The sequence below is a fragment of the Schistocerca piceifrons genome, chromosome 11 (assembly GCF_021461385.2).
Source record: "Schistocerca piceifrons isolate TAMUIC-IGC-003096 chromosome 11, iqSchPice1.1, whole genome shotgun sequence".
NCBI lineage: Eukaryota > Metazoa > Arthropoda > Insecta > Orthoptera > Acrididae > Schistocerca > Schistocerca piceifrons.
Window position 1 is genome coordinate 112,299,806 of NC_060148.1, and position 26,012 is coordinate 112,325,817.

The 26,012-nt window shown below is 37.8% G+C and overlaps 1 protein-coding gene across 9 annotated transcripts in view; it reads right to left on the reverse strand.

Annotated features, from left to right (window-relative positions):
- The window catches only part of LOC124720379 (zinc finger protein ZFP2-like), a 179,044-nt gene that overhangs the window by 56,542 nt on the left and 96,490 nt on the right, over positions 1-26,012 (reverse strand). For 8 of the 9 annotated variants that reach the window (XM_047245711.1, XM_047245707.1, XM_047245713.1 and 5 more), the window contains one exon: positions 14,588-18,376. The exons of the other annotated variant lie outside the window; for it this stretch is intronic. In XM_047245711.1, coding sequence (XP_047101667.1) covers positions 16,642-18,376 — 1,735 coding nt within the window. In that variant the 3' untranslated portion in view covers positions 14,588-16,641. Of the gene's footprint in view, positions 1-14,587; positions 18,377-26,012 lie in introns of those variants that run through there. 9 annotated transcript variants of the gene reach the window in all.

Here is a 26,012-nt window from a genome sequence, read left to right on the forward strand (position 1 = left end):
GGTTTTGATCTTCTAATGACTTTACTCCGCTATAAATAACAGCATCATGTGCAACGATTAAAAGAGCCACCCAGATTATCCTCTAAATATTTTATGTAGATTAACAACGGTACAGGGCCTAGGGGAAAATCACTTTTGTTTGACTTGATGATTTTCCCTTGATTACGACATACTATGAACTTTCTGACAGAAAATCATGAATCTATTCGCATAGCTGAGGCAACTTTCCTTAGGCACACAGTATGATTACAAGTGTCTTCTGAGAAATGGTATCAAAAATTTTCAGGATATCTAGAAATATGGAATCAATTTGAGATCTGTCGAAAGCATTTGCCTCTTCACCTGAATAAAGAGTTAATTATTTTTCAGTGAAATACATAAATTTATTCTGTTTCAATTTATTAGTCACTCCTCTACTGCTTTGCTCTGTGTTTGTTGGTAAAAAATTTAATTTCGTCTAAGCTCAATGTGTTTTATAACATTCGAAGCCTAATATGTTTACGCCAATGTCTGTAGTATCTGTCAACTATTTTTGAATTCGCTGTAGTGTCGGAAATGTAGTTTGTCTTCTTTCTGGCTATCCGTAATAGTCTCCAGATTTGTTGTATTTCTTTCATCAGATACTCTTTGGGAGTGATAAGGACGTGTCAACTTTGCCTTGCAGTCTATTCCTTTTAGAAATCTGCCATTTATCTGGGAGCAGTCTCGAAGGATGACAATTCTTCGTCTACATGTACATCTACACCAATGCTGTACCATCCATCTTAGGCGTGTAGCAGTTCTCTGAAACAAGTTTGCTTGTCAGAGGAATATCGATGTTTTCCTGCAGGATATCACATTTTCCGCTTGTTGTTACTTTTATTTATGTGGTATGCAAGGTGGACTCAGTATACCTGAACAGTTATTCTATTTCACAAATACGTACTAATGTCTCAGCACGAACTGCACCAGACACACTGAGAATCCTTTGTGAATGCAGTACTCCATTCCTCTGAAATTAAACTCATTATGTTCTATTCTGAGAGATCTTTTCCCATTCTTGTGTCAAAGTATCTCACATAACAAGTGAAAATAATCACATATTTTCAGCTTTATAGTTCAGTGAGGTTTTTGAATGAACGACTGTTTCCCACCAGTGTTGCCAGTGGTGGCTCATGATCATACGTTCTGTGTATTCACAAATTCATCGACTCAGATATATAGTGAGAGTATGAAATTAATAGTATCTTCTGTATAATCAACATAATTACACAACTGCAGCCTTTGCCAATAATAAGAACAGTAGTAATAATAATAATAACAATAATATGCAAAACTTGCCTGAAAAAAGAATTGTTTTTGGTTGATTTTGTTATTTTGTACCTAATTAAATACAGATAAGGGCAACAACGAAATAATGTGCAAGTTTGGGTTACCCTCCGTTTCGCATTTTTGTGCAAATGGCAGTCTGCATGCTTTTTAATTTTTTCAGAGAAATGTACAAGATTCCTATCACATGCATTAGCTAACGAATTAACTGGCAGGCAGAAAATCAGACCTTGTTACATTACACCCACACAACTTACGTTTATTACACACTCCTTTGTTCGCTTATAGTCACGCTTATTTGATTTCATCACTTTCTCAGGCAATGGAGGTGATCTGGGAAGCCCTAATAACTTTGCAGCCAACTTTTTCTACTAATTTTCTTTACTGTTAGAACTTAAAACATATTCGACAGAGTTCATGTTGACACTAAACACGAAAGCAGATTCTAGCACACTGAACAACCAACTCCTAACACAAACTACCGTTTATGGAAATGATTATATTCATGTAGTATTGTCTACCATCACTATCAATTGACAACAATAGAAATGAGGCGCTCAGTACCATACAGACCAAAAGCACACTATCATTGATCCCACATTTAACTAAATATCAAAGAAACCAGTGAGAGAGCTTTTCGTGATTGTTCATATTTACAATGTGGGCCTACAGCACAGATAAACCTGACCCACCATAAAGTCAACAGCTATCTGAAGCATGAAATCATGCTACAGTGTCACAATTGACAATGATATACTTCATGGTTCTCAGTGCTTCAAACGGAATACTGTATGATAAAATACATTACTTAATATATTATATCTTACTCATAATACTACAAAATATATTTTTCTGTCAGCGTAAGAATAACATCTATTGATATCCGATCCAATTTTACTATATAGTGAGTGAATTGGCGTGTCTGAGGAGTGTGCAACGGTGTAATGGGATTTATGAGAAGCGAATGGCGAAAAGAGTCTGCTGCAGTCTGCTACCACTTGGGGCCACTGAAAAGAACTTTTAGTTGAATAGAAAGGGCTAGCTGTGCATACCATGAAACGTGCACGTTGTTTATCAAATTCGTACGTATCTGGCCCATAAGTCAATTGCGTCACGCCAGTTGTGCATGAGCAAAAGCTCCTTAAATCGCGCACAACTGAAGGTGTGCTCTCGACCGTCAAACAAAGTTTCACACACTCTATAGGAGTAGCAATGTAGTGCAGCGTGGTAGATTTAGCGCCGTATGTTTCAGATTATCACTTCTACATTACTTTTACCAAAATTCAAAGAAACATCACCAAAAACTCCCAAAGGTGTCAAAAGTTAGGTGTTCGCATGCTCTCGTGCTATTACACAACAGCTACCACTGAGTGTTTCTTTGTAAATACCACAACAATGTTACCCTCCCAACGTCTGTGGTCAGAGAAATTCACGTCGACTCTTGCACTGCCCACTTGAGCTTGGGGGCATTATTTTACCTGGAATTCCTTTCAATCTATTCTGTAACACTCCTTAGCACTTCCCCACATCGAAGCATTTGTCGTTTTGGTACGTTTCTAATGTGATTTCTATACAGGTAACGAATATTGAAGATAGTGCGCATCGTCTTTTGAGCCTCTTGTTCAGTGTGACTTCACGCAAAAAGTATCTCAGAATGTTGTCTCATTTATGTCACATGCAGTTGCAAATCGTTGTAAAGTTAGTGGTTGTCATATGGCAGACAGGTCTGCAAGTGGAATCGGGTATCAATGTAAGTTATTTTTGTCCTGTGAGAAATCCGATATTTTCTTCTGTTTTAATTATTAGCCTTATGGCTACCTGATTGCACAATGCAGTTGCACCAAGGCCTTGCCTGGAGGCACGCACAGAGCCTGTGACCAGCTCAATAGGCAATGTCACAGCAGGGGTGATGCAGGGAGTCTCAGCAACCACAATGAATGAGTTTTCTTGGAAAAGAAGCCGTAATCAGGGGGGTGATGACATTGCCCTAGCCTTCTGAAAGAAGTTACTACACCATTAAAGCACAGTCAATGGTGTGAAGTTGCTGATATGACAGGCAAGATGGAGCAGTGATGTCACGATTGCTCTATGGTCAGTCTGGACCCTGTTATTAATTACAGATCAGGAGCGCTACCATTTCCAAACCACAGTACATCAGCTTATACACATACCGCCAAATTTCGACAGGTATTATGAGTCCTCACCAGACACTAGTTAAGAGGGGAGGTCCACGTCAGTCCACTAAATGTTAGAAAGTTGCCACTGTCAGACTCTGCTTCCGCCAAGTGTGGGCCTGCTACCTGTACTGCATCTGAATGCTGCTGACTTCGCACCCACTAGCAAACCACTGACCACTACTTGTCACCTAACCTGGTGTTCTGTGTTCCAGAGCCAAGGTGCACTCGACTGAGCACGTAAACACTGTTGTCGATTATCTTCTCATGTGGGCAAACACAGTAGTTGTTTTCCATTGTCTGTGTTGGTACTCATCATCGCTGTGAATCACCGCCATCCACACTGAGTCTACAGTCTCATTCTGCACATTCTGGCGTACCTCAGTCCAAGCTGTGTAACTGTGCCAAGTCTGTCTGACCTTTGTTGCTGGCTGCCACTCGCTGTCTAAATCGGCATCTGTGCTGCTGTGCTGACCACATCGCTTCACCTGACTCTACGTACTGCCCAATATAACAGGCCATTGCTGAGGCAAGCGTGCTGACACTGTCGGAGTCTGTCCTGTGACTTGAGGATGTTGCCCTCCTTCCAGGAGCGTCACGAGTGTTGTAGTTTCTTATGGATGAAATGGAATTTTCAGCTATGCTTTTTCATCACGAAATGTTAAGACAACAATCTGGTATCAACGCACCATGTCATTGCAACACCGCCTACAGTAACGTACTGCAGGTCTCCTGACCATCCATTCTCACGTGATTCATTTTTCTTTCACAGAAGTTCACAATAAAAGTCGTGTAAATCTTTGCTCTTGAAAAACATTTAAACAAGCTACCCCATTATAATTCTTTAAGGTTATTTTTGGAAACAGAAAAACAACACAGTATTTCTTTTATAATGTGTGGTAATGAGTAATTACAATTTCTTCTATGTCTGCTGCTCTTGTTGCTGCCATTTGCTTCACATCTTTATTGGGTTAAATTATCTGTTATTTATCTAACTCTGATGCTGCAGCCTGTCCAGATAGCCACACACGTTTATGTACCACATACAAGATTTGGGGAGGCGAACCAACACTAGTTTGAATTAGCCTCATGGAGGACTGATGAACCAGGGTATGATTTTTAGGCGATTTCCCAGAATCTATTATGTAAATATAGGCTGGTTAGTGTTGTCGTACCTCAGATACTCACTACACAAAAATTTAAAAGAAAATGTTCTCCGTTTTTCACTTGAAATTTACTCTAGATGCAGACAGAGAGGATATACAGACTCAATAGTGGGGGAATAGTGGCATCAGGAAGGGCACACAGTCACCCATTGTCACTAACATTACCACAACCCAATAAAAAATGTCAACCCCCATCGTAAAATGGGACAAGGCAAGCAAGAATTAGAGAAAAACATGTAGTTGTGACTATGGGAGATAGAATGTTCATAACTTACAAGCATTTGTAAGTTTTTCGTGCTTGTTAACAGTTAGGGCTACAGTTGTCTTTTACATAAATGCTCTGCTATCTTTCTCTCAACCTAGTTTCATAGGAATATTAGGTTTTATTGTAATAGGTTTTAAAATGAGCACACTTCATATGCCACCATCACAGTGTAGACACTCTTTTGCTCCAATATGGTAGTCTTATGCTGTCATCATCTGATCTTCTGTAACTTGCTATAAAATTGCCATGCTACATTACATGAAGTCAAAGCATAAAAGGCACTCCGCATGTATAAATTTCATGATAAAAATCTAGTTGATGAAATACATGCAGTTGGTAAAATGCACATAAATGGTAAAAAAGCACACAGCCAAAATCCTCATATTGTCCATGCAAGTGGTGGTGAATATTATCACATAAAACTGCCTGCACTCTGATCTCAGCTTATGAAGTGCGTTTATTTTCAGCCATACTGGTCGCTCCACAGCGCAGCATGTGTGCCTCACGCAATTTATTTTGACACAGCATATCTCTGTTTTTCGTTTTTGTGAGATAATTTTATGCTGCTGTATACTGGGTGTTAAAAAAGTACTCCACTTTGTTAGATGTGGTAGTATGAATCAAAACAAGACAAAAATGTGCAGTCAATATGGACTTCAAAATGCATACTGTAAGAACTATGAGAACTTGTTCATCTTCTTCACTGTGAAACACATCAGCTCTTCTACTGTAACCTTTATACTACCAAGCGCTAGCAAACATGTTCATTGGTATGCGGTATCATTAATTCCAAACAATTGACTTGTCTGCACTGCTAGACAATATAGCATTCCACCAACGAATGAAGATGGAGCATCAGCCCAATTTCTGCTGAATGTATGAGAACACCACCTGGACAATGGATTTTATGAGGTGACCCAGTACTTTGGCCAGCTCAATCCCCCAACTGCCATCCCTTGAATTTTTGTTTGTGGGGACACTTGGAATATTTGGTTTATGGACAATGGACAATGTTCAGACACTACAGAAATACATCATCAACATCCGCCGACACATCTGTCACACACGAGAGTTTCTCCACAGGATGTGGTTACCCAAGATGGCCTAAGACATAGATAGAAGATTGCGTAATGGACATCATAATGGACACCTCCTTCAGGGATGGCTCACAAATGCTGGCTGTATACATTAGCAGATGCATTGGAAGCTCTACTGTCCCACAATAAGAGAATACAGTCGTCTTATTTGTTGCAATCTACTGATTTGTTTACTACCTTCTATAGGCTGTTCAATTTGTTTGGTAGCTTTTGGAAAAAAAGAGCTTGCAGGAGAAGAGATGTTTCACAGTACGAAAATCAACAAGTACTCTTATCTCTTGCGGTGGGATGTAGTGGGTTTCGGTCAAAAAAATCGATTTTTTAAAAAACATTATTTTCTTGATCTACAGAGTTTAATCTATGTTTTGTGTGAATTTTACCGTGATAGCAACTTCAGAAAGGCATTTAAATTGTTAAACTGATTAACTCTGCACTGGCAGCCACTCCCACCTTTTCCCACATTTGGGAAACTGCTTGCTTCAGCGGAATTTTTATCAGTGTGAAGGCTATATTCTTTCGATACCTTCGGCTGACATCTATACCTCTGCCTGAAAACTTTCTTGCATGTGGTTTATTTACGTTTTGACCATACTAACACATATTAGTAGGTGTGGGTTGAATCCGCAAACCTTTACGTGTAAATAAAGATTTATGAATAATGGGTGGTGGAAAAACAGTGTTTAGGAAACGGAGGTTTCTTGGAGATCGGTTTACCAACAAAAAAGAGGAAGCTACTCGAATTGAAGAACATAAGCTCTCAGCTTCTGGATAATTGTACAGGTTAATGATGTTGATATGGATTCCACTGGATTCAGACTTATTAATTTAGAGCTTCTCTGCCAGGCTGTAAAGTTTTCATGTTCATGTTTCTTGCAAACCCTGATTTATTGAGGAAGTGTCTTCAAGCAAAGACACAATATGCAAATGAAAGTCCCAAGAATTTAATTTGGATTAAATGCTCAAAACGAACATTCTGTGGACTTGAAGTACTCAAAATAGGTGTCTATGATGCAGTTTTATGTTACAACAACGGAAATAATGGCAGAACTGAAGTGATGGATAGAGCTGGTGTAGATCCTGGTGTGTTTAAAACAAAATCATTTTACACCATCGATGAGGGCTGGGTCAAGAAAGCTAACAGATCAGTGTCTGACCGGTAAAAAAAGGGGCAGGGAGATTCGAAAAGATAAAAAATCTGGAGGATGTAACAGTATGGACAATTTTAAAACTGAGGTAAGCTTATTACATCTAGAAGTATGATAAGAAAATTTTTGAACCTCATGTCTATGTTTTGCATTTCTCACGTTATTAGAAGCATTTTCTCAGAAAGTATATGCGCTAATGCTATGAAATTTTCAAGAACTGCTTGCTATTAAATTCAAATTTTTAGATATGTAGATATTTTTAGATATGTAGAAGAAAGTTTATTTTGGATATGTAAAATCAGAAACTCTGTTAATAATACAATTTGTACCACAAATTAATAACTGTAGTTTAGCGGTTTTATAGCCTTCTCAGAACACTGAAATAGAATTTGAGTTGAGGTTTTTCATAAAAAAAGACAATAAAATATAAAAAATTCAAATTTCTGGCAAAATATTATTCCTGCATATTTTATTATATTTTTCCGTTAAAACACAGCTCTTTTGGTTTACACATGTAAAATTTTATATTTTTACATGAATAAATATGGCTGTAATGATTTTTTTAAATAAATGTTTGCATTTTCCATTATATCCCCCTTAAGGTAAAGTAAGTATTTTAGAGCTTATGTCTCCTACACAGTTTTTCTTGTTATGATATATACTACTGCCTCTCAAAATATGGAATACTAGTTTCTAAAACAATGTACACACTTGTTTTTGAATTTATCCCTTTCACTGTATTTTCTTCTTTCTTTTAATTCTGTTGTGGACTGGGTAGTAAATTTTCCAATTTCTACCATTTTTGAACATATTGTAAGTTTTGCACAGTATCGTTCTATTCATAGTAAATGTATTGGCACTTTGCCGACTGTGGTGGTCTAGTGGCTCTAGGTGCTCAGTCCAGAACCGCGCGACTATTACAGTCACTGGTTCGAATCCTGCCTCAGGCATGGATTTGTGTGATGTCCTTAGGTTAGTTAGGTTTAAGTAGTTCTAAGTTCTAGGTGACTGATGACCACAGATGTTAAGTCCCATAGTGCTCAGAGCCATTTTTTTTTTGTATTGGCACTTTCTACTTCTAATTAATTTTGATTCCCACAGTTAAAATTATTATTGCTTACTACATTTACCCTCAGTATCAACACAGCCTTTTTATTTATGTTGTTACTACTACTACACTATTTCTGAAGACTCCTTCCATTATGACTGTCCAAGTGTTTCAAATATTTTCTTTTCCTGAGTATGTCACTTCAACAGTTCTGCCACATCTGGAATACCCCAACAACTACCCTGGGTCATCTAATGGCCAGCAAACCTTTTATTATGGACAGATATTTTTTTTATTTTGTTACTGTAATATAAACCAAACTCAGATCTGAACAAACACTGTTGCCCTGTAATTTTTTGCTCCTAACAATGTCCTTTCTCCTACATCCGTGGGCTATTCGAAAGGGTGAAAAGTTAAGAATGTACAACTCTGTGTGCCAGTCCCAACAAGGATCCATAGATATTAATAATTTTTGTCTTTTCTTTGTCGTTACGGTTCCACTTTCTGTGCTCAATCATAGCTAGGTGCACATGCTGGTACAGGGGAGTTGATTTAGTCCGATATGCTTGTGAGTCTTTTTTTATTTACTTGTGCCAAATCAAACATGGTTTGTGCTATCTACAACAGCCTCAATTGTGTTTTATCTCTGCTACAGAGCAGCTGACCCATCCCTGTTTCTATCGAGACTGGCAACTTCATCTTTCCTGGTGGGCCCAATTGAAACTAGCACTGCAATAACTGCAGACTTCCCTGACTACATTCATGACTCTTAATTGGCCCTCACACAATCACGCAGCCATCGACTCTACCTTGTCCACAATCCACCTGGTGTTCTGGACTGCAGCAGCTCCTATATTCCCACAAATGATGCTAATACTATTTCATGCTAGGATTTCACTCGTTTTTCTTTTTGTTCAGGCACAACTCTTCTAGCTGCTGCTATCCATCATCCTTTTAGTGTTTGCTGATCTTCATACACAGAGTACTAATATTTTCCACGATATCGTTACTGTCTCTGTTCTTGTCAGAAGGAATATCAAGTTGTGTTTCTATTAAGTAGGTTGTGCATCTTCGTACTTGCAAAATGACGAGAGTTAATGCTATGATTGTGGCATTCAGTCTAGTTAACCACAAAAAGGATGCTGTATTAGGTTCATTTCGTTGCTAGTATCACTATACCAAAAGCCATCTTGTCATATCTCCTCGACTAACATATGAATAATCTTTTTTTCACTGGACATTAAAACCAAATGATATAGTTTTTTCTTGAAGTTACTATTATTAGATTATTTATTTGTCATGTCAAAAGAACAGAAGTGTCAAAAATATATATACAAAAGAATACCCAAAATTGGCCACGTCAAGTGCATTTCGTGTAGCTCTCAACAGGTCTTGCATGGTGCAGGTGGTTGGTGATGAGGAACACTGAGGGGAAATGGCTGTTAGTCTGCTCAAAGCCACACTGGCAAAGAACTAAGTCTACAGAGAAACCCCAAGTCTGCAGACTGGTCTTGCACGTTGTGTTTGATCATAATCTACTGAGAGACTCCATATTGACCACTTCTCTGAATATCAATGAGGGAGTTCTTTCTTTGGAGCGATCCATTCTCCCACATACCGACATTTCTCCCCCCATCACAAGTTCCTTGCCACATGTGGATTCTCAATGAGAGCCTCAATAGTTGTCAAGAAGCTCTTTCTTGATTTCAGCCAGTGGTTGGGCTTCCTTCGTTGTGGCCTTACTTTTCTCATATTTCACAGCTACCTAACATCTCGTTTCAGGAGGAGCTATGCCAGTGAGGCAATGGAGTTTGTCCACAGGAATAGGTCTTAAGCAACCCATGATAATCTGGCAAGGCTCATTTAGAGCCTCATCTACGTTCCTGGCATGACTGGACTTGTACCATGCATATTCAGCAGTGGAACAACACAGAAAAACGCGCTTAGCGCACAGTGCATGGTTTAGCACCCCTTGATGTGCCTGTCAATTTTCGCACTGTTATTATTTCTGGATGCCACTTTCTGTTTGGTGTTTAGTCAACACTTTTTATATGTTAGCGTGCAATCCAGTATTACTCTAGGATTTTTGCGAGTAGGTTTATGCTCGAGTACGATGTCTCCCCAGGATATATTTAACGATCTATTTGCCTGTTCATTCTTCAGGTGGAAAGCGCAGATCTGGGTCTTGGCAGGATTAGGTTTCAAGTAATTCCCATAATAGTAAACAGTGAATTTTTCCAGAGATTTTGATAGCATATCTTCTACAGACTCAGAACAGTAAGCCTGAGTAGTGATAGTGCAGTCATCAGCATAAATAAAGCTTAGGGTCACTTCAGGGATGGGTTGATCGTTGGTATAGATGTTGAATAATAGCAGTGCAAGCACACTGCCTTGTGGCAGCCCATTTTGCTGAGTTCTACTTTTCTTTCCCTGAAATCCCACAGTAAATAAATAAATCTGTAATTCTGGAGAAGGTTTCTAATATTGCACATGCATGTGAAGTCTTTAGCTATGTCATAAACTTTATTCAGAACGAGCCGATGGTTGATCGTATCATAAGCTGTGGATAGATGGATAAATACAGCACCTGTAATGAGCCATTTCTCATATCCATCTTCGATATGTTGTGTTAAGTTTAATAGTTAAGATGTGTGGCTCTTCCCTTCTCTGAAGCTGCTTGATGTGGTATTAGAAGATGCTCCACCTTTCTAATCATTCTCTGAAGAATGAGCCTCTCCAGTATTTTGTGGAGGTGACAGAATAAAGAGATTGGTCTATAATTTTTGGGATCCTTCCTATCCTTTCCGTGTTTCGGTATGGCAATTACTGTTGATTTTTCGCCATACTTTAGCGATCTTGCACTCTCGAATACAGTTGTCCATAAATTGCAGTAACCAAAGAATTTTAGCGGAACCGAAATTCTTGATTTGTTCAGCTCTAATGTCATCCAGTCCTACTGCTCTTCCCTATTTACATTTATTCAGGACTGAATTCAATTCTTCAAGAGAGAAAGATGGAGATAAGATACTATTCTCTTGATCCGTTTGCCTGAATAATTGTTTCCTCTCTATATTTGTGGGTTTAGTTAATCTGCCATTAATCAGGAGTTGGTAAGCAATTTGGTCTGGTTTAATGTTAACATGCGTGTTGACCTGAGTGTTGTCATTACTCAGGCGATGTAATAGCCTCCAGGCCTTTTGACTACTTTTACTCATGTCACAGTCTGTCATTAATTGTAACCATTCTTCTCTCTTAGCCTCAGATATTAAAGAGAGGACATTCTGTGCAAGGCTCGATGTGGCTTCACTGAAAGGATCTTCTTCCAACTCTCTGTAGTACTCTTTAAGAAGAGTGATCGTTTCATGTGTTATATACCCTTGATATAGTTCATTCTGCATCCCCTTAGAATTGATGCTAAGGCAGAGGCATTAACAATGTTAACAAAATTCTCATATTGATCTATCACAGGACCTATAGTTAAATTTTCTCATCTAAAAATTTTGAAAATTTCAGCCAATCAGCTGTTTTGAAGTTGTACCTTCGTCTGAAAGGGAGTTCTTGAGGTCTTACTTGTGGGAGAACTTGACACATAATTGGTCGACGTTGTGTATTCGGTATGGGCTTACAGACGAATTTAGTGCAGGTATTAAAAATACTTTCACTAACGAAAATCAGATACGGATTATAGCCAGCGTTCACTGTAGAAGGAATGAGGTAGTCTGCTGTCATGAAGGAGTGAGAGATGGAAAGTTTCAGCCCACATGAGGACAGCCTCACCATTCTGGTCCTCTTGAGTGTACCCCCAAGCAAGGCTGTGACTGTTGAAATGAGATATCACAATAGAATCTTTCTCTGTAATAAAATTTTCAGGTGGGGTGAAGGAAAAATCTGTTGCTAGAGGTATATATGCTGATGTGACTCTACAGTTACTTAACAGTAATAATTTAATTATTGTTATCTGACTGACAAATACTACAGACTTCAAGGTCAGGTCTTATAAGGATGGCGGTTCCATACTGTACATCATGTCAGCAACCAGTTTCATTCCAGGAAGAGAAGGACATCTCTGCTGGGTATCTATGTATTTCTTCAACACAAGATATCACAGTACTTAGTGTGGCACATGTCTTGCAAGAGTTGTTGCTTGCAGGAAGGTATTCCTTCAATATTCATGTATATTATAGTCAACACTGGCCCAAAAACGACTTCTGGTGTGAAAGGATTAGCTGCCAGGTTATTCTGACATTTCCCAGGGTACACCTGATTGCAATTCATATCTCTGTATTTATCATCAAACATTGCAATCTTCAGGGAGGCTCCTTTCGTGTACCCCATTATTAGATGAGGCCTTAACTCTGGAGAGATCATAATTATTTGTAGTAATGCAAATGCTTAAAAATGTCCCATAGCATGCTTTACGGCAATATTTGTTGAAAATCAAGTAACCTGAGTATAATCAAATAGACTCAGCTAATGGAACATCCACAGGGGGATACTGGTGTATCTCAATCTGTTCTTTATGAGGCAATGTATGAATTCCACAGATCTATCTCATGTGTCATGCACTGTAACCAAAGATATGAAACTATGTCGATGTGCAACTGCCTAGCTCCAACTTGTACAAATTTATGGGCATAAATGTATGAGTGAGTTACACCTGCAGTCCTATGTGGCACACTAGTTAACTTACCCTTAGTAAACGTAGCCACATTAAACATAAACAATAAAAAATTTAAATAGCAGGAATACGTAATGCAGAATCCAAATATGTAGCATGAATCAGCAAACTATTTTCACAATTTTATATTTTAGTGAAAAGCAGCTTTTCTAGCTTTAAATGAAACCTGTATCATCTTCCAACAAACTCCATTCACTCAAGTAATTTCAAACAAAAAGTACTCCAATTCTCTTTACAACAATATTTAAAATCATACTTTCTTGATTTATGATTCAGTTTGGACTCAAGTTAACACTAACATTAGTCTTTCGACAGATGTCTAACAATACAGGTTTCAAAAAGATCCATTTTGGACAGGAGTGCAAGGCAACAATTATCGTGTCTAAATGATGTTCCTAAGAACTTTTTGGTTATAAAATGCCACCCATATACGCTTGAAGTGCAGTGGTGATAATGTGAGGACATTCATTACAGCCTTTATGGAATTTGCCACATATATTTCAGCGGAAAACATCTAAAAGTGGTCAGGGATATCATATGATGATGGCAACAATAACCAGTTACTAATAATGACCTTTGTTTCAGTCTTATTATATAAATACCACATTACAACAATTAATAGCACTTTATTTTGACAAAGTACTATTGTCAATATATCCCATTGCTTCTGTCACTTGAACTCCTAATTTAATATATCACTGTGGGTTACTTAATTTCTGTTCAGAATCTTTAGAATCATCACAAGCGTATTTTCAGTGATGAGACTATTAAAATAGAAGAGTTTCAAGCCAGAATTTAAGCTTCATGTGAGTATAGTATTGTAAGTTTGTGAATTCAAGGCTCTGTTCTTACCTGAATAATAATAGTAATGATGTTTGTCTCAGCAAGCATTACTGAGAGAACAAAATATTTTTCTGATTTGATTAAAATAGACCCACCACAAAAAGCACAGTACCAACAGGAACTGAAGTAGAAATATGCAACTAAGTAGCTGGACAGAATAGTGTAACAACATTACTATAAGGAGAATGACACAATTTAAAATCCATGCAATTTCTTTCCAAGTCACAACCAAAATTTCTAATGAAATGTGTATGAGGATGGGAGCCCACAAACTATAAATAGATAAACATTCCCTAAATATTTAAAAGCCACAGCAGTATTGCAGCCTAGATAGCAGCATACTATTATGTTGCAAGAACCATCATGAGAGATACATTCTCATTACAGTAAAAAGCCACATAGCTGAAAGTGTCGCAAACTTCAGAAATGCCTATCACTTAATAAAAATAGTCTCAAGTTATTGAAAGTATGACAAAACTTAATAAACGAACTACCTCACACCAATAAAAAATTGGTGAGAAGTCGAAAACACCGACCAAAAACAAACATTATGAAATTTGAGACAAAGCATTAGTAAAGATTTCTGAAAAACTCAGATTTACTCAGAGATATTATGGAAAATACACACTATGAAATCATGTTTAAAGCAGATAAAAGACAACCAAAAAAATCAGATTAAAACAAAGTAATTAGAAAGAAAGCACATTTAATAAATTAACTTATTACAATAAAAAATCATGCATTTGGATTAAATTCATATTCTAGTAATCACACTGAGCTCTTTTAACTGTCCTCGTGTTTACACAAACAATTGGAATTATAATCTGACACTACATGATGACAGTTTTGCCACTGACGTTTGTACAGTAGTTACATGATATTTAAAAACAGACAAATAATTGAAAGATTTAATGCATAAAATTAATCTTCATTTAATCAGAATTATGTACAGGGATTTTTAATACAAATATTTTTCATAAGAAATATGGCACTTAAACTGACAATAGTGTATTGGCATAAAATTTAACGAAGCATGAAAATTTGAATTACTACACAATGTACCATAAGATCCTTTTGTGTCAAGATACACGGTTGATCCAAATCATTATACCCACTTCCCTAGGAGGAGTGTATGCTACCCAGTGGCATTTTGGTTATGTCACGTAGTAACGAAACTATATAACCAGCAATGAATGGGTAATCATTCTAGTTACAGTTTGTGTAAAGAACTGGCATAAATAACTTTGCCAAAGATCAGATGGTTTTGCCTGGTGCCTGGGTAAGTGCATCTAAAAAACAGTGAATATGGTTGGCTGCTCAGATGCTTCTATCATTAGCCTCTATAGAACATCGTTGAAAGATGGGATATCCACAAGTTGACAAAAGGTTGTAGGATTACCATGCATTACCTAGAACAAGGAGATCAGAACCTAGCTGCTTTGTAAAGTGGGATTGATGGCAATCTGTGGAGACAGAAGAAAATGCTTGTCAGTTACTATAGTAATACGAATTGGATAATTGAGATTGGACTGCATACCAATAAAGATGTGTCACCTGTTGGGATAGGTGACATTTCTCGTGGACCAGGTTAATTGTTGTGCCCAGATGTGCCATCATCCAGATGAACAGTCGTTCAACACATGCACAACACAACAGGTGCAGAAAGATGGTGGCAATGTCATGCTATGGGGGATATTCATATGAGACGCCAAGAAGCAGCTGGTCATAATTGGAAGCACCATGACAGATGTGAAGAACATGAACATTATTGCAACCTCTGTGTCACTTAATGCTCGATGTATTTCCTGAGAGTGACAACATCTTACAGCAGGATAACTGTCCAAATCACAAGGTCAGAATCACACTGCAATGGTTTGAGCATCATGATAGCTCTCACTGTTGTCTTTCCCACCTCATTAGGTCATTATGAAACGAATTTGGGATGCTATTGCATACTAACTACACAGCAACAAACTGATAGCCTGCAGTTAATGGGAACTGTGTGAGACATGTGTAGACATATAGTCCAATTTACTAGTGGAAAACTAACAGCGAACTAATGAGTCCACACCATACAGAAGCACTGTTGTATTGCAGTCTGAAGGTGAATCAAAATGCTACTAGGCAGATGATTACAATTTTTGCCTGATCTCTGCATACTTGCCACCATCAGTTATTTCCTAATGTAGAAGTAGCACAGATAGTTCACATATGTGCAAATTTTGACCACACAAATAGCATTACTATTAAGGAGGCATACCCCAGTAACATGTTTGCATAATCATGATATTTTTGTATCTTTCTCCATCGTTGAGAAAAATAGCCTGAGTGATGGATGTGTAATAAACACATTTATGCTGTCGACTGGGTACTGCCTACAGCTTCATGAATATTGAAATGGCAGTTTCTTTCAAATAACTAGCAACATACTGGTAAATTCTCTTGAAGAATATGGAGTCCTGATTACTGCATAGGACTTCTACTCAAACGAGAAACAGATATCTTTCAATGCCCCAGTTTCTGGTAGACAGATCGTTATAGCATGGAGCATTTACAACAAAAAATTGCAATTGTGTGCTTCATATATTGTATTTAGCATGCAACTTCTTTGAACATGAAGCTGTGAAAACGGATTTGTCCTTTTTTTGTGACCTTTCTGTAGTACATGCGATCAATATTCATAACACACTTGTGGTCTCCTTTGAACATGTGGAAGTCTACAGACCTCAACAATACTTTGAGTGGTCTCTATGTAATATGTATTATTGCATGCTTCTAAAGATGATAGACCGGAGTAAAAGATTCCCAGCAAATATCACATCTGTGTAGCCTTTTTTCAGTGTGTAGTGATAGCTGTTTCTTGAGGTTACTCGAGTTTTTATACAATTTGCCATAAATACTACATTTGTGTTGTCATTTACCGGTGTGTACTAATGATTTCCTTGAGATTACCAGAGGAAGAAAAATATTTGCCGCAAGTATATTTGTGGGGGCTCATTCCTGCGTGTATTAATTTCTGTGTTTTTAGATGACCCAGTTCTGAAAACGATTTGCCACCAACATTGACTTTGTGTGGTCCCTGTTCAGTGTGTATTAATTCATGTTTCTCGAGACTGCCCCATTGAGGAAACGATTTACCACAAACACTATATTTGTAGGGTCTCTTTCCCATGTGTGTCAACAAATGCCTCTTGACATGGCCCGACTGAGTAAACGATTTTCCACAAACATCGCATTCGTGGGGTCTCTTTCCTGTATGTATTAATTCATGTGTCGTGAGACTGCTCGACTGAGTAAACGATTTTCCACAAACACGGCATTTGTGGGGTCTCTTTCCCGTGTGTATTAATTCATGTGCCTTTAAATTCCCCAAACCAATAAACGATTTGCCACAAACAGTACATTCGTAGGGTCTCTTTCCTGTATGTATTAATTCGTGTATCTTGAGACTGCTCGACTGCGTAAACGATTTTCCACAAACACGGCATTTGTGGGGTCTCTTTCCCGTGTGTATTAATTCATGTGCCTTGAAATTCCACAAACCATTAAACGATTTGCCACAAACAGTACATTTGTAGGGTCTCTCTCCTGTATGTATTAATTCATGTGTCTTGAGATTGCCCGACTGAGTAAACGATTTTCCACAAACACTGCATTCATGGGGTCTCTTTCCTGTATGTATTAATTCGTGTGTCTTGAGAGTGCTCCACTGAGTAAACGATTTTCCACAAACACGGCATTTGTGGGGTCTCTTTCCCGTGTGTATTAATTCATGTGCCTTGAGATTCCCCGAACTAATAAACGATTTGCCACAAACAGTACATTTGTAGGGTCTCTCTCCGGTATGTATTAATTCGTGTGTCTTGAGATTGCCCGACTGAGTAAACGATTTTCCACAAACACGGCATGTGTGGGGTCTCTTCCCCGTGTGTATTAATTCGTGTACCTTGATACTGCCCGAACGAGTAAACAATTTACCACAAACATCACATTTGTGATGTCTCTTTGCACTTAGCATAGTGTGGACATTAACATGATCACCTGTACACATAATTCCATAGTCATCACATCTGAGTTTCTCTGCAACTTGTGTCACAGTATGTGTATTGCATATGTCACTGAAGGATTTCCTTAAAGTTTTCCTGGTTTCCTTGGATGAAGATTGCTTCTCAGTCTGTTCCACAATTTCTTCTCTTACACTTTCTAAGGAGATGATGTTTTCATGGTCATCACTGCATTCAAGTTTCTCACTGTTGGCAGCTGATAATGCTTGGTCACCCTCACTCATTCTCAAATGTTCTTTCAAGCTGTCATCAGTGGGCAATACCTCACCACATGACTTACACACATATGCAGGTGCCTGCACACCATCAATGTGGATGAAGATATGCATTATGAGTCTGTATTTTGAAGGGAAGCTCTGTAGGCAGAAACTACAGTTAAACTTATGGAATTCCTTTTCCCTGATGCTACAACTTAATCTTGTGCCACATAAGCTGTCTTCTTGTGAAGTCTGTAACTTGCTATAGTTATGAGACATACTGAAATCTGTTGACATCTCTGTATCTATCTCCTGATCGTCATCGACTAGTCCTTGATGTAATGCTTCTTGATACGAAACGTTACAGCTGTCACCAGCACTTTGAATGAAACTGAGGAAGGAGAAAAGAGGTGTGAAATTACACGATACAAAAAACAGTATTTCACCATCCACAAAAGCAGGGACTTTAAACCGAAAGATAAAAATGTATGGGTGTCACAGATAACTTATCCAGTACATGTAAGTGATTTAAAATTATGATGACATTCTGCCAGAGCGATAGAATTTTTATGAGGCAAATGATCACAGGAAATTCAATAACGACCAGTCTCATTCGGTGCTGACTGGGTTTCCTAATTTTTTAGTAGGTACTGTTATTTAAGAGTCTTGTAATATTTTTAAAATACTGTTCAACAATCTTTTAGACCAAATTATTACTATTATTAGATATAATATCCTCCAGTTTTTGACATAACAGTTTCCACACAAAGATAAAGGAAAAGAAAAGAGAAATCAATGATTTTAAAATTAAAATAAATCACTCTTTCCAAGTGGATTTTTCTTTTTTTGGAGAACACTTTGAGCTTAGAGTATAAATTCTTAAAAGCACTCATGATAAATTTATTTCACAAAGCAATGAAGCATGGCATTTTATTTGGTTCCAAATGAATCCCCAACTACCACAAACATCACATTTATTATTGGCTAGGTAGTATGGCCATGAACCAGGTGGACAACACCTGTACAGGAACACATACATAAATTTCCAGACTGATGAACAAATGTGAATGACACACACAAATTATTCCAACATTAGAGTGTGTTGTTAGCAGCACAGCTTATGTGTAGCTCTTTCTAATTGACATATTGTCTGTCAGGGAGGATGCCAATGCAGTTACAGCCTCCCATTCTAAAGTATCTTCACAACTCCTGGTCCCCTGGAGTTCCAAAACATCCTCAACTGAATCACACACCCCTATCAATGGTGACATCAACACAAATCATGTACAGTCCATCCTACCATAGTCTTCTGCGAGCAAGTGATGGCAGTAGGTGAATTGTCTACCTGTGTGATATCTGGGTCCAATCATTCGACCTGCAGCTACCCCATTCCATCACAATGGAACTGGACATCTTTGAGCTTCCCAATGAGGTCATTTGAGTGTGGATATGGCTGTGGGTGTGTAGGAGCATGCACATACTTGCATGCTATTATTCTATCCTGATTGCTGCTTTTGACTGTTTTGCTTTTTGATGGATATGTGGTTTCAAGTAACCAATGACAGTGAAACATTACAGTTTGCTTTCATCAAAAACTGAAGTTTTGCTGCAGTAGATGGCTATGCAAAGAAACATATTAAGAAATATTTCTGTCTTGAGTTGGCTCATAGAGGTTAGCCTTAAAAGCTCTGAACAAAATAATCATGATCTCAGTTGTGCTGCAGATTGTTAATCTCTTGTTTTCTTGGATATACTGCAACTCATACAATTGTGGTAAGGTTAGGGCATGAGTTTAAATTCAAGGCTACAAAAGGCTGTCTAAAATCATCAGACGCTAAGTTAATGTAGAATATTATATCCCACTGACTACAGTACTGTATGTTGAATTTAAAAAGAACACGCCTTTTGGGTGTGCCCTATGTAGGTATATTTCTTCTACAGTTGCTTCCACATCTGCCAGATGATAAGAGTAGATGCCTGGTGTGCCCATAATCAAAGTGGCTGAAAACACCTCCCACTTTCAAAGCTTACAGGTGGCATAGATGGCAGGCACTGACTTTCCCCAAACACTCCTTTGTACACATATACAAGGACACAGCCACAATTACACACATTTCCAACATATTATCAGATTAGGGAAAGGCAGTGTATTCCAGCCATTCACATTCTCAGGGTGGAGCAATATCCTTCAAATGTACACTGGATGTGAGTGCGTAGTTGCTTGGATTCTACAGACCAGGTATGCCACATTCTGATCGAATCTTTCTTGTCATTTGGCTTACAGTTGGTGAGGGCCGCTTTACAGTAATTATTGTGCAATGTATCATTTTCCCCTGGGTTCAGTAGAACAGGCAAGATTGCTTTCTCACATAAAGCTGAAATTTTCCTACTAGTTCAGCTGTTATGTAGCACTGCTTGAAAATAAAAAGTCATATCTAAGTTTCTTGTGGCATTACATCCACCCTCTCTGAGCTATCTCCTTTTCTCCCCTCTGGTTTTTGGATTTGTTCCTGACTGATACAGCAGTTTTATGGGCTATCACAACAATAATAAATCCTCCTCGACATTACTCATATTTTTTTGAGCCAGCTGACAAAAGAAATGATGTAGACAGCTGTTCTGGGCTAAATATTCACTGTAGATGAACAACACTGGAACTATCACCAAGCTTTGCAAGAGGTGAATACTGTAGGTTGACACTTACTTCCACAACAGGACAAGTGCACCAACAGTGTGGTGAATATACCTTGCAATAATCATAGTCTGGCAAGATGTAAGCAATTTTGAATATCACCAGATGATAAAACAATCCTCTGTTTGCTCTATGTGGTACCCACCTCAGTGACCTTTTGACATGCCTATGTGTGTAGGTTACAATTATGATTAAGCAGGATTAGAGATCAGTTGTGAGAAAATAAATAACTGTGCTGAAGTAAATTTTAACACTTGTATTCAGAAGACATGGCTTATCTCACAACCCACCAGGAGATGCTGGCATTACACCTGCATATTACTGACAATATCTCCTACAAATGAAATGGCTGGCAAAATTTTAGGACAATATTAGCAATGCTTCTTCCAAAGAGAATCTTGGCAAATCAAAACAAAATCTATTGTTATCATTGAGTAACTGCCCTAAGAATTCATACAGCTAGTGTCTGATCTCAATCCCCACTTATCCCTCACACAGAGCAAATAATACAGGTTGCCCATCCAGCTGTCCTTACCCCCAGTGGCAACCAGTCAGATACTGTGCCCTGACAGCATGGGAGTATTGAAACATTTACAAAGTGACTCATGTGAAATACAGTGATCTTCTACAAATAAAAAGTTTCATTTACTCCACATGTGCTATCAAAACATGAATGTTCCATTGCAGTATAATAGACATTAAACCAATGATAAGCTTTTGTGTTATTACTACAAGGCATTAGGGAGATGACAATTTGAAGGTTTTCACTGTGGAACTTTGTGGTTCCATCACAAAACCATAAATGTTTGCATCACATGTGATTCATGGGATATATGGTATTTGTACCTGATGTTCTAAAAGTGCCAAGTCTCATTATTTGGACAGTTATTATCTTGTATGTTTTTTCTCCAGTATGGTGGTGGTTTAGGTTTCAAGTATTTTCTATCATATTCTTTTGGAATAGAGTAGAACATCAAGTAACACCCCCATCAGTTGCCACAACCCTAAAGCCATCATCATACGTGTTCTTGATGACATTGCTAGTGAAAGTTCCAACACTGAATATACCAAGATGTCCCGTTGGAACAACCTTCCCATAACAAAAGTGAATGACACAGCTAATATCCTAGTCTATTGCTGGACAGTCATGGTTGAAGCTGGTAGAATTGTTGCAACACATATGTTCCTGATTCATATGCAGCTTTCTGATATTTCTCATAGAGTTCTTGTCCTTTAAATGACACAATGAAATCCCACAACAAAGCTTGTGATATTTGGGACTTATGGCATCATGTCAAGATTGATTACGTGAGCAGTAACACATGCTGTTAACACTTATGAACTTCAGTTTAATATTATATCTCTGAACTGCATCTTACCATTTTAGTTATTCATAATTTTCCTCAAGAATGTGTTGCCTCATTTCTACCAGCCCTTCTTAATTGCTGTGTAACGTCTGAAAAATAACTTATGATAAACAAAAACTTACTATAGTGTTGTGAGAATATATGATATTTAGTGTAAAATTAAAAAGTCTATCAGCATCTCCACAGCACAATGTCATGATTTCCTAATTTTGTGACTTTTCGGTAATAGCTAAGTTATTTGACATGTTTCAGTTGTGTGGCACCCACTTACCATATGAAACATTTATCTTGCCAAAGTGAAGTGACATGCCTGCCTTAATGAAACTGGGAGACATACAGTATATAAAACTGCAATGGAAGGATATCTAGGGAGAGTCCACACGCTAACATGTGGTTAATGAAGATGTATGGCCGGTCTTTCTAGTAGTAAAGGTACCAGCCACCACCATACCATATGCTAGGGAAATTATTTTGCAATTCCTGAGGACATGCTGCTCTGCTGTATAGTTTAATGATAATGACATCCAATTGGGTAAAATATTCCAGTAGCAATATAGCCTCCCAATAATATCTCTGGGAGGGGGCTACTCTGGTGGATATCATCAGGGGAAAGAAACAATATCACTACAAGTGAGAGTGTGGAATGTTAAGTCCCTTGATTGATTAGGTGAGTCAGAGAACATGGAATCAGAAATGGATAAGTTGAAGTTTGATATGGTGGGAATTAGTGTGGTGCATGGGAGGAAGAACAACATTTCTGGTTAGGTGAGTGCAGAGTTATCAACACAAAATGAAATTGGAGTAATGCATGAGTAGAAGTAATTATAAATTATAATACAGAAGTGTAGGTAAACTATTATGAACAGTACTGTTGACTCAGTTCCATAGGCAACACAGATAAAAAGGCAAAACTATTCATAATTGTACAGGCACATATAATTACTAGCTCTGTCAATTATGAAGAACTTAAAAGAATATATAAGCTTGTACTTAGATAAAATTTTGAAGTGGAGCAAGCCTTCAACCATTAGAATTAAAAATAGTGAGTTTCACAAGAAGGAGAAACATAGTGCCCTATCACTACACTCATAAATTCTTGAGTGTAGCAATATGTGAAGATACCAATGGAATCATCACACTGGTTCAGTTGTAGGTACAGCAGTCAGTCGATTGCTGGGATACCACAGAAATCTAATGCTTTCAAAACAACAGTGTGCCTCACCTCAGAACATTGCTAAAGGGTGTGTGACACATATCAAATAGGTCTAACCAGGGATATTAATCTTTTACTACACATTGCTTTGCAAGGAACAGATGTAGATCTAGGCATAGCGGTCACACTCATCTGTGAGCATTTACTAGGTGAAAAATGGTAAATGTTTACCATGGATATACACAGTAAATGCAGAATTGAATTATTTCCTAAAAATGATTTTGCAACCTCATGAGTCCAGCCTTCCCGTACAACAGGTCAAGTGGCTACTACAGTTCAAACACCAAAAAAGCATAGCCACAATTTGGGATGACAACATATTGTGCCAGGAAAAAAGAGCTTTACTGAACACAAAGGAAGATCTGATAGTGCACTACAGACAGTACAGCAGAATATTTCACTATGCACAGTTTGTTGTCTTCTGAAGTAGTTAGAGCTCTGTCTACCTTGCACAAGATACTTAAGTCCAAGGAGTTATTCTTCCCTTGCTCTTACATCCATTCAGTATCATGGTTTTTTAAGAGAATAAGAATATTAGGAAAATTATTAACACAATTGATAACATTTGTCCTGAAATTTCACTCTAGTTCTGTGGTGACAAAACTTTCCTTCTATGATCGAAGCACAACTGATCAGTATTCATTTTACTGTCATTGCCAGATAAATCACAGTCAGTTTTGCTCCCAAATCAGCCAAGTTTGCAATGTGTGCATTAAGTCCTTTTGGGGAATTGTATTGTGTGAGATTTCCCAAATTCAGACATTGGTATATCTAGGCATCCTTTGTTAGTAGCTTCTCAGGTCACAAAAGATGACTCACCAGTTAAGTCTTCATGGCCTTACTAAAGCTGACTACAGATGCTTTATGAAATTTAAGATCATGATGGTGGCCTGTAAACGGTCAATACAAAAAGCTTATGTTTCCCAATCCACATTGCTGACACAGTATTCAAAGAGCTGTTCACCCCAACATTCATTAAACTGAAGGGGCTGAAACTTGACTCCAGTTTTTGGGTATATAACCACTCACCCTTTCCTCTTAGTCATTCTACATGGTAGGACATTAGCTTGTACCCATCACATTGAATTTCTATGACTTCCATGTCATATTCAATTAGAATAGTTAGCACTATACAGCTGCTGACACTTCACCTGCACTTTAGTTTGCTTCTTTTTAATAAAAGAAGTACACTGTTTTTATTAAGGAACCAATACACAAACTAGCTGTTTTATAGAATGTGTTACTAACCCTACTTCTTTGTAATATGTTTACTTATCAATAATAATGAACAATCAATTATGCTGAACATGAACTCACTTAAGGTGAACACTTGGTTAACACCAGCAAAATATCTGTACTGGCAGTGATGTACATGATATTATACAATGTTTTAATGGTTAACAAATTTCAGTCAGCATGAATTACAAACTGTTTTTTAGTCTGTTGCATCATTACATTTTTTATTAAACCTGAATTGTCAACGTTTTTCTCTTTTCCTAATGTTTCTCTAGCTGACCTTTATGCATATCATTGCTCAACAATCGCCATCAACAAGGAAAACAATTGTGACACCAACAGTGTGGAAAACTAGATTCCATTAACAAGTGCAATTCCATGCTGAGATGTGGTTTAATATTCTTTAAACAGGGCCACTATTAGTAACATTGAGTTCCAAGCAGTGAAAGGGTTGTCATGCAATAGGAAGTACAAAGCATAGATCAGCAGGCGAAACTAAATATTCTGCAGGAAGCAGAACATGGTGTATTGAAAAACAGCACAACTGGCACAAAGCTTAGACTCAGCAAATTTAGATTATCCACACTATTTAAATGAAAAGTTCTTAATTCTGCTGCACTGGGTTCCAGGTGCAAAGGTGATTTCACAGTGTTATGCATGAAGATGCTGAACATTTACTTTTACAATGGTTCAAGCTATATGTGCACTTCCAATGTATCTTTAAGTGGAACTATAATTCAATCAACAACAAATGAGACTGCAGAAAAAAATTGAGACATTCAAAACAGACATCAGGTGTTTTGCTTGTTGACTGTGTAAGTTCCAAAATAGAAGCTTAATTTCATGCTCAGTGATTGGCAATGAAATGAATAAAGTTGATGAAGGGGCAAGCATTGGTTGCATGAATTTGACCAAGTGAGAGAAAAGTTTGCTATATATTACGCCAGCAATGCAGGCAAAACTAGGATTTCTTTACAACTTCTGCCAAGTCAAACCCACAAAATAACAGTGACATGTGGCATGGTGGGGCCAGCAGTAAACAATGTTTTTAACTTTTGTACTTGTCTGTAATTCATACAACATAGATGAACAACAATCTTGGGTGATCAGTAAAACTGAGAAACTGATATGTCTTAAGAACATGAAATTACTGCTTTACCTTGCATCTACTCTCATTATTGGAAAGCTTGGATTGACAGTTAATGATACAGGGTGTTTCAAAAATGACCGGTATATTTGAAATGACAATAAAAACTAAACGGGCAGCGATAGAAATACACCGTTTGTTGCAATATGCTTGGGACAAGAGTACATTTTCAGGCGGACAAACTTTCGAAATTACAGTAGTTACAATTTTCAACAACAGATGGCGCTGTAAGTGATGTGAAAGATATAGAAGACAACGCAGTCTGTGGGTGGGCCATTCTGTACGTCGTCTTTCTGCTGTAAGCGTGTGCTGTTCACAACGTGCAAGTGTGCTGTGGACAAGATGGTTTATTCCTTAGAACAGAGGATTTTT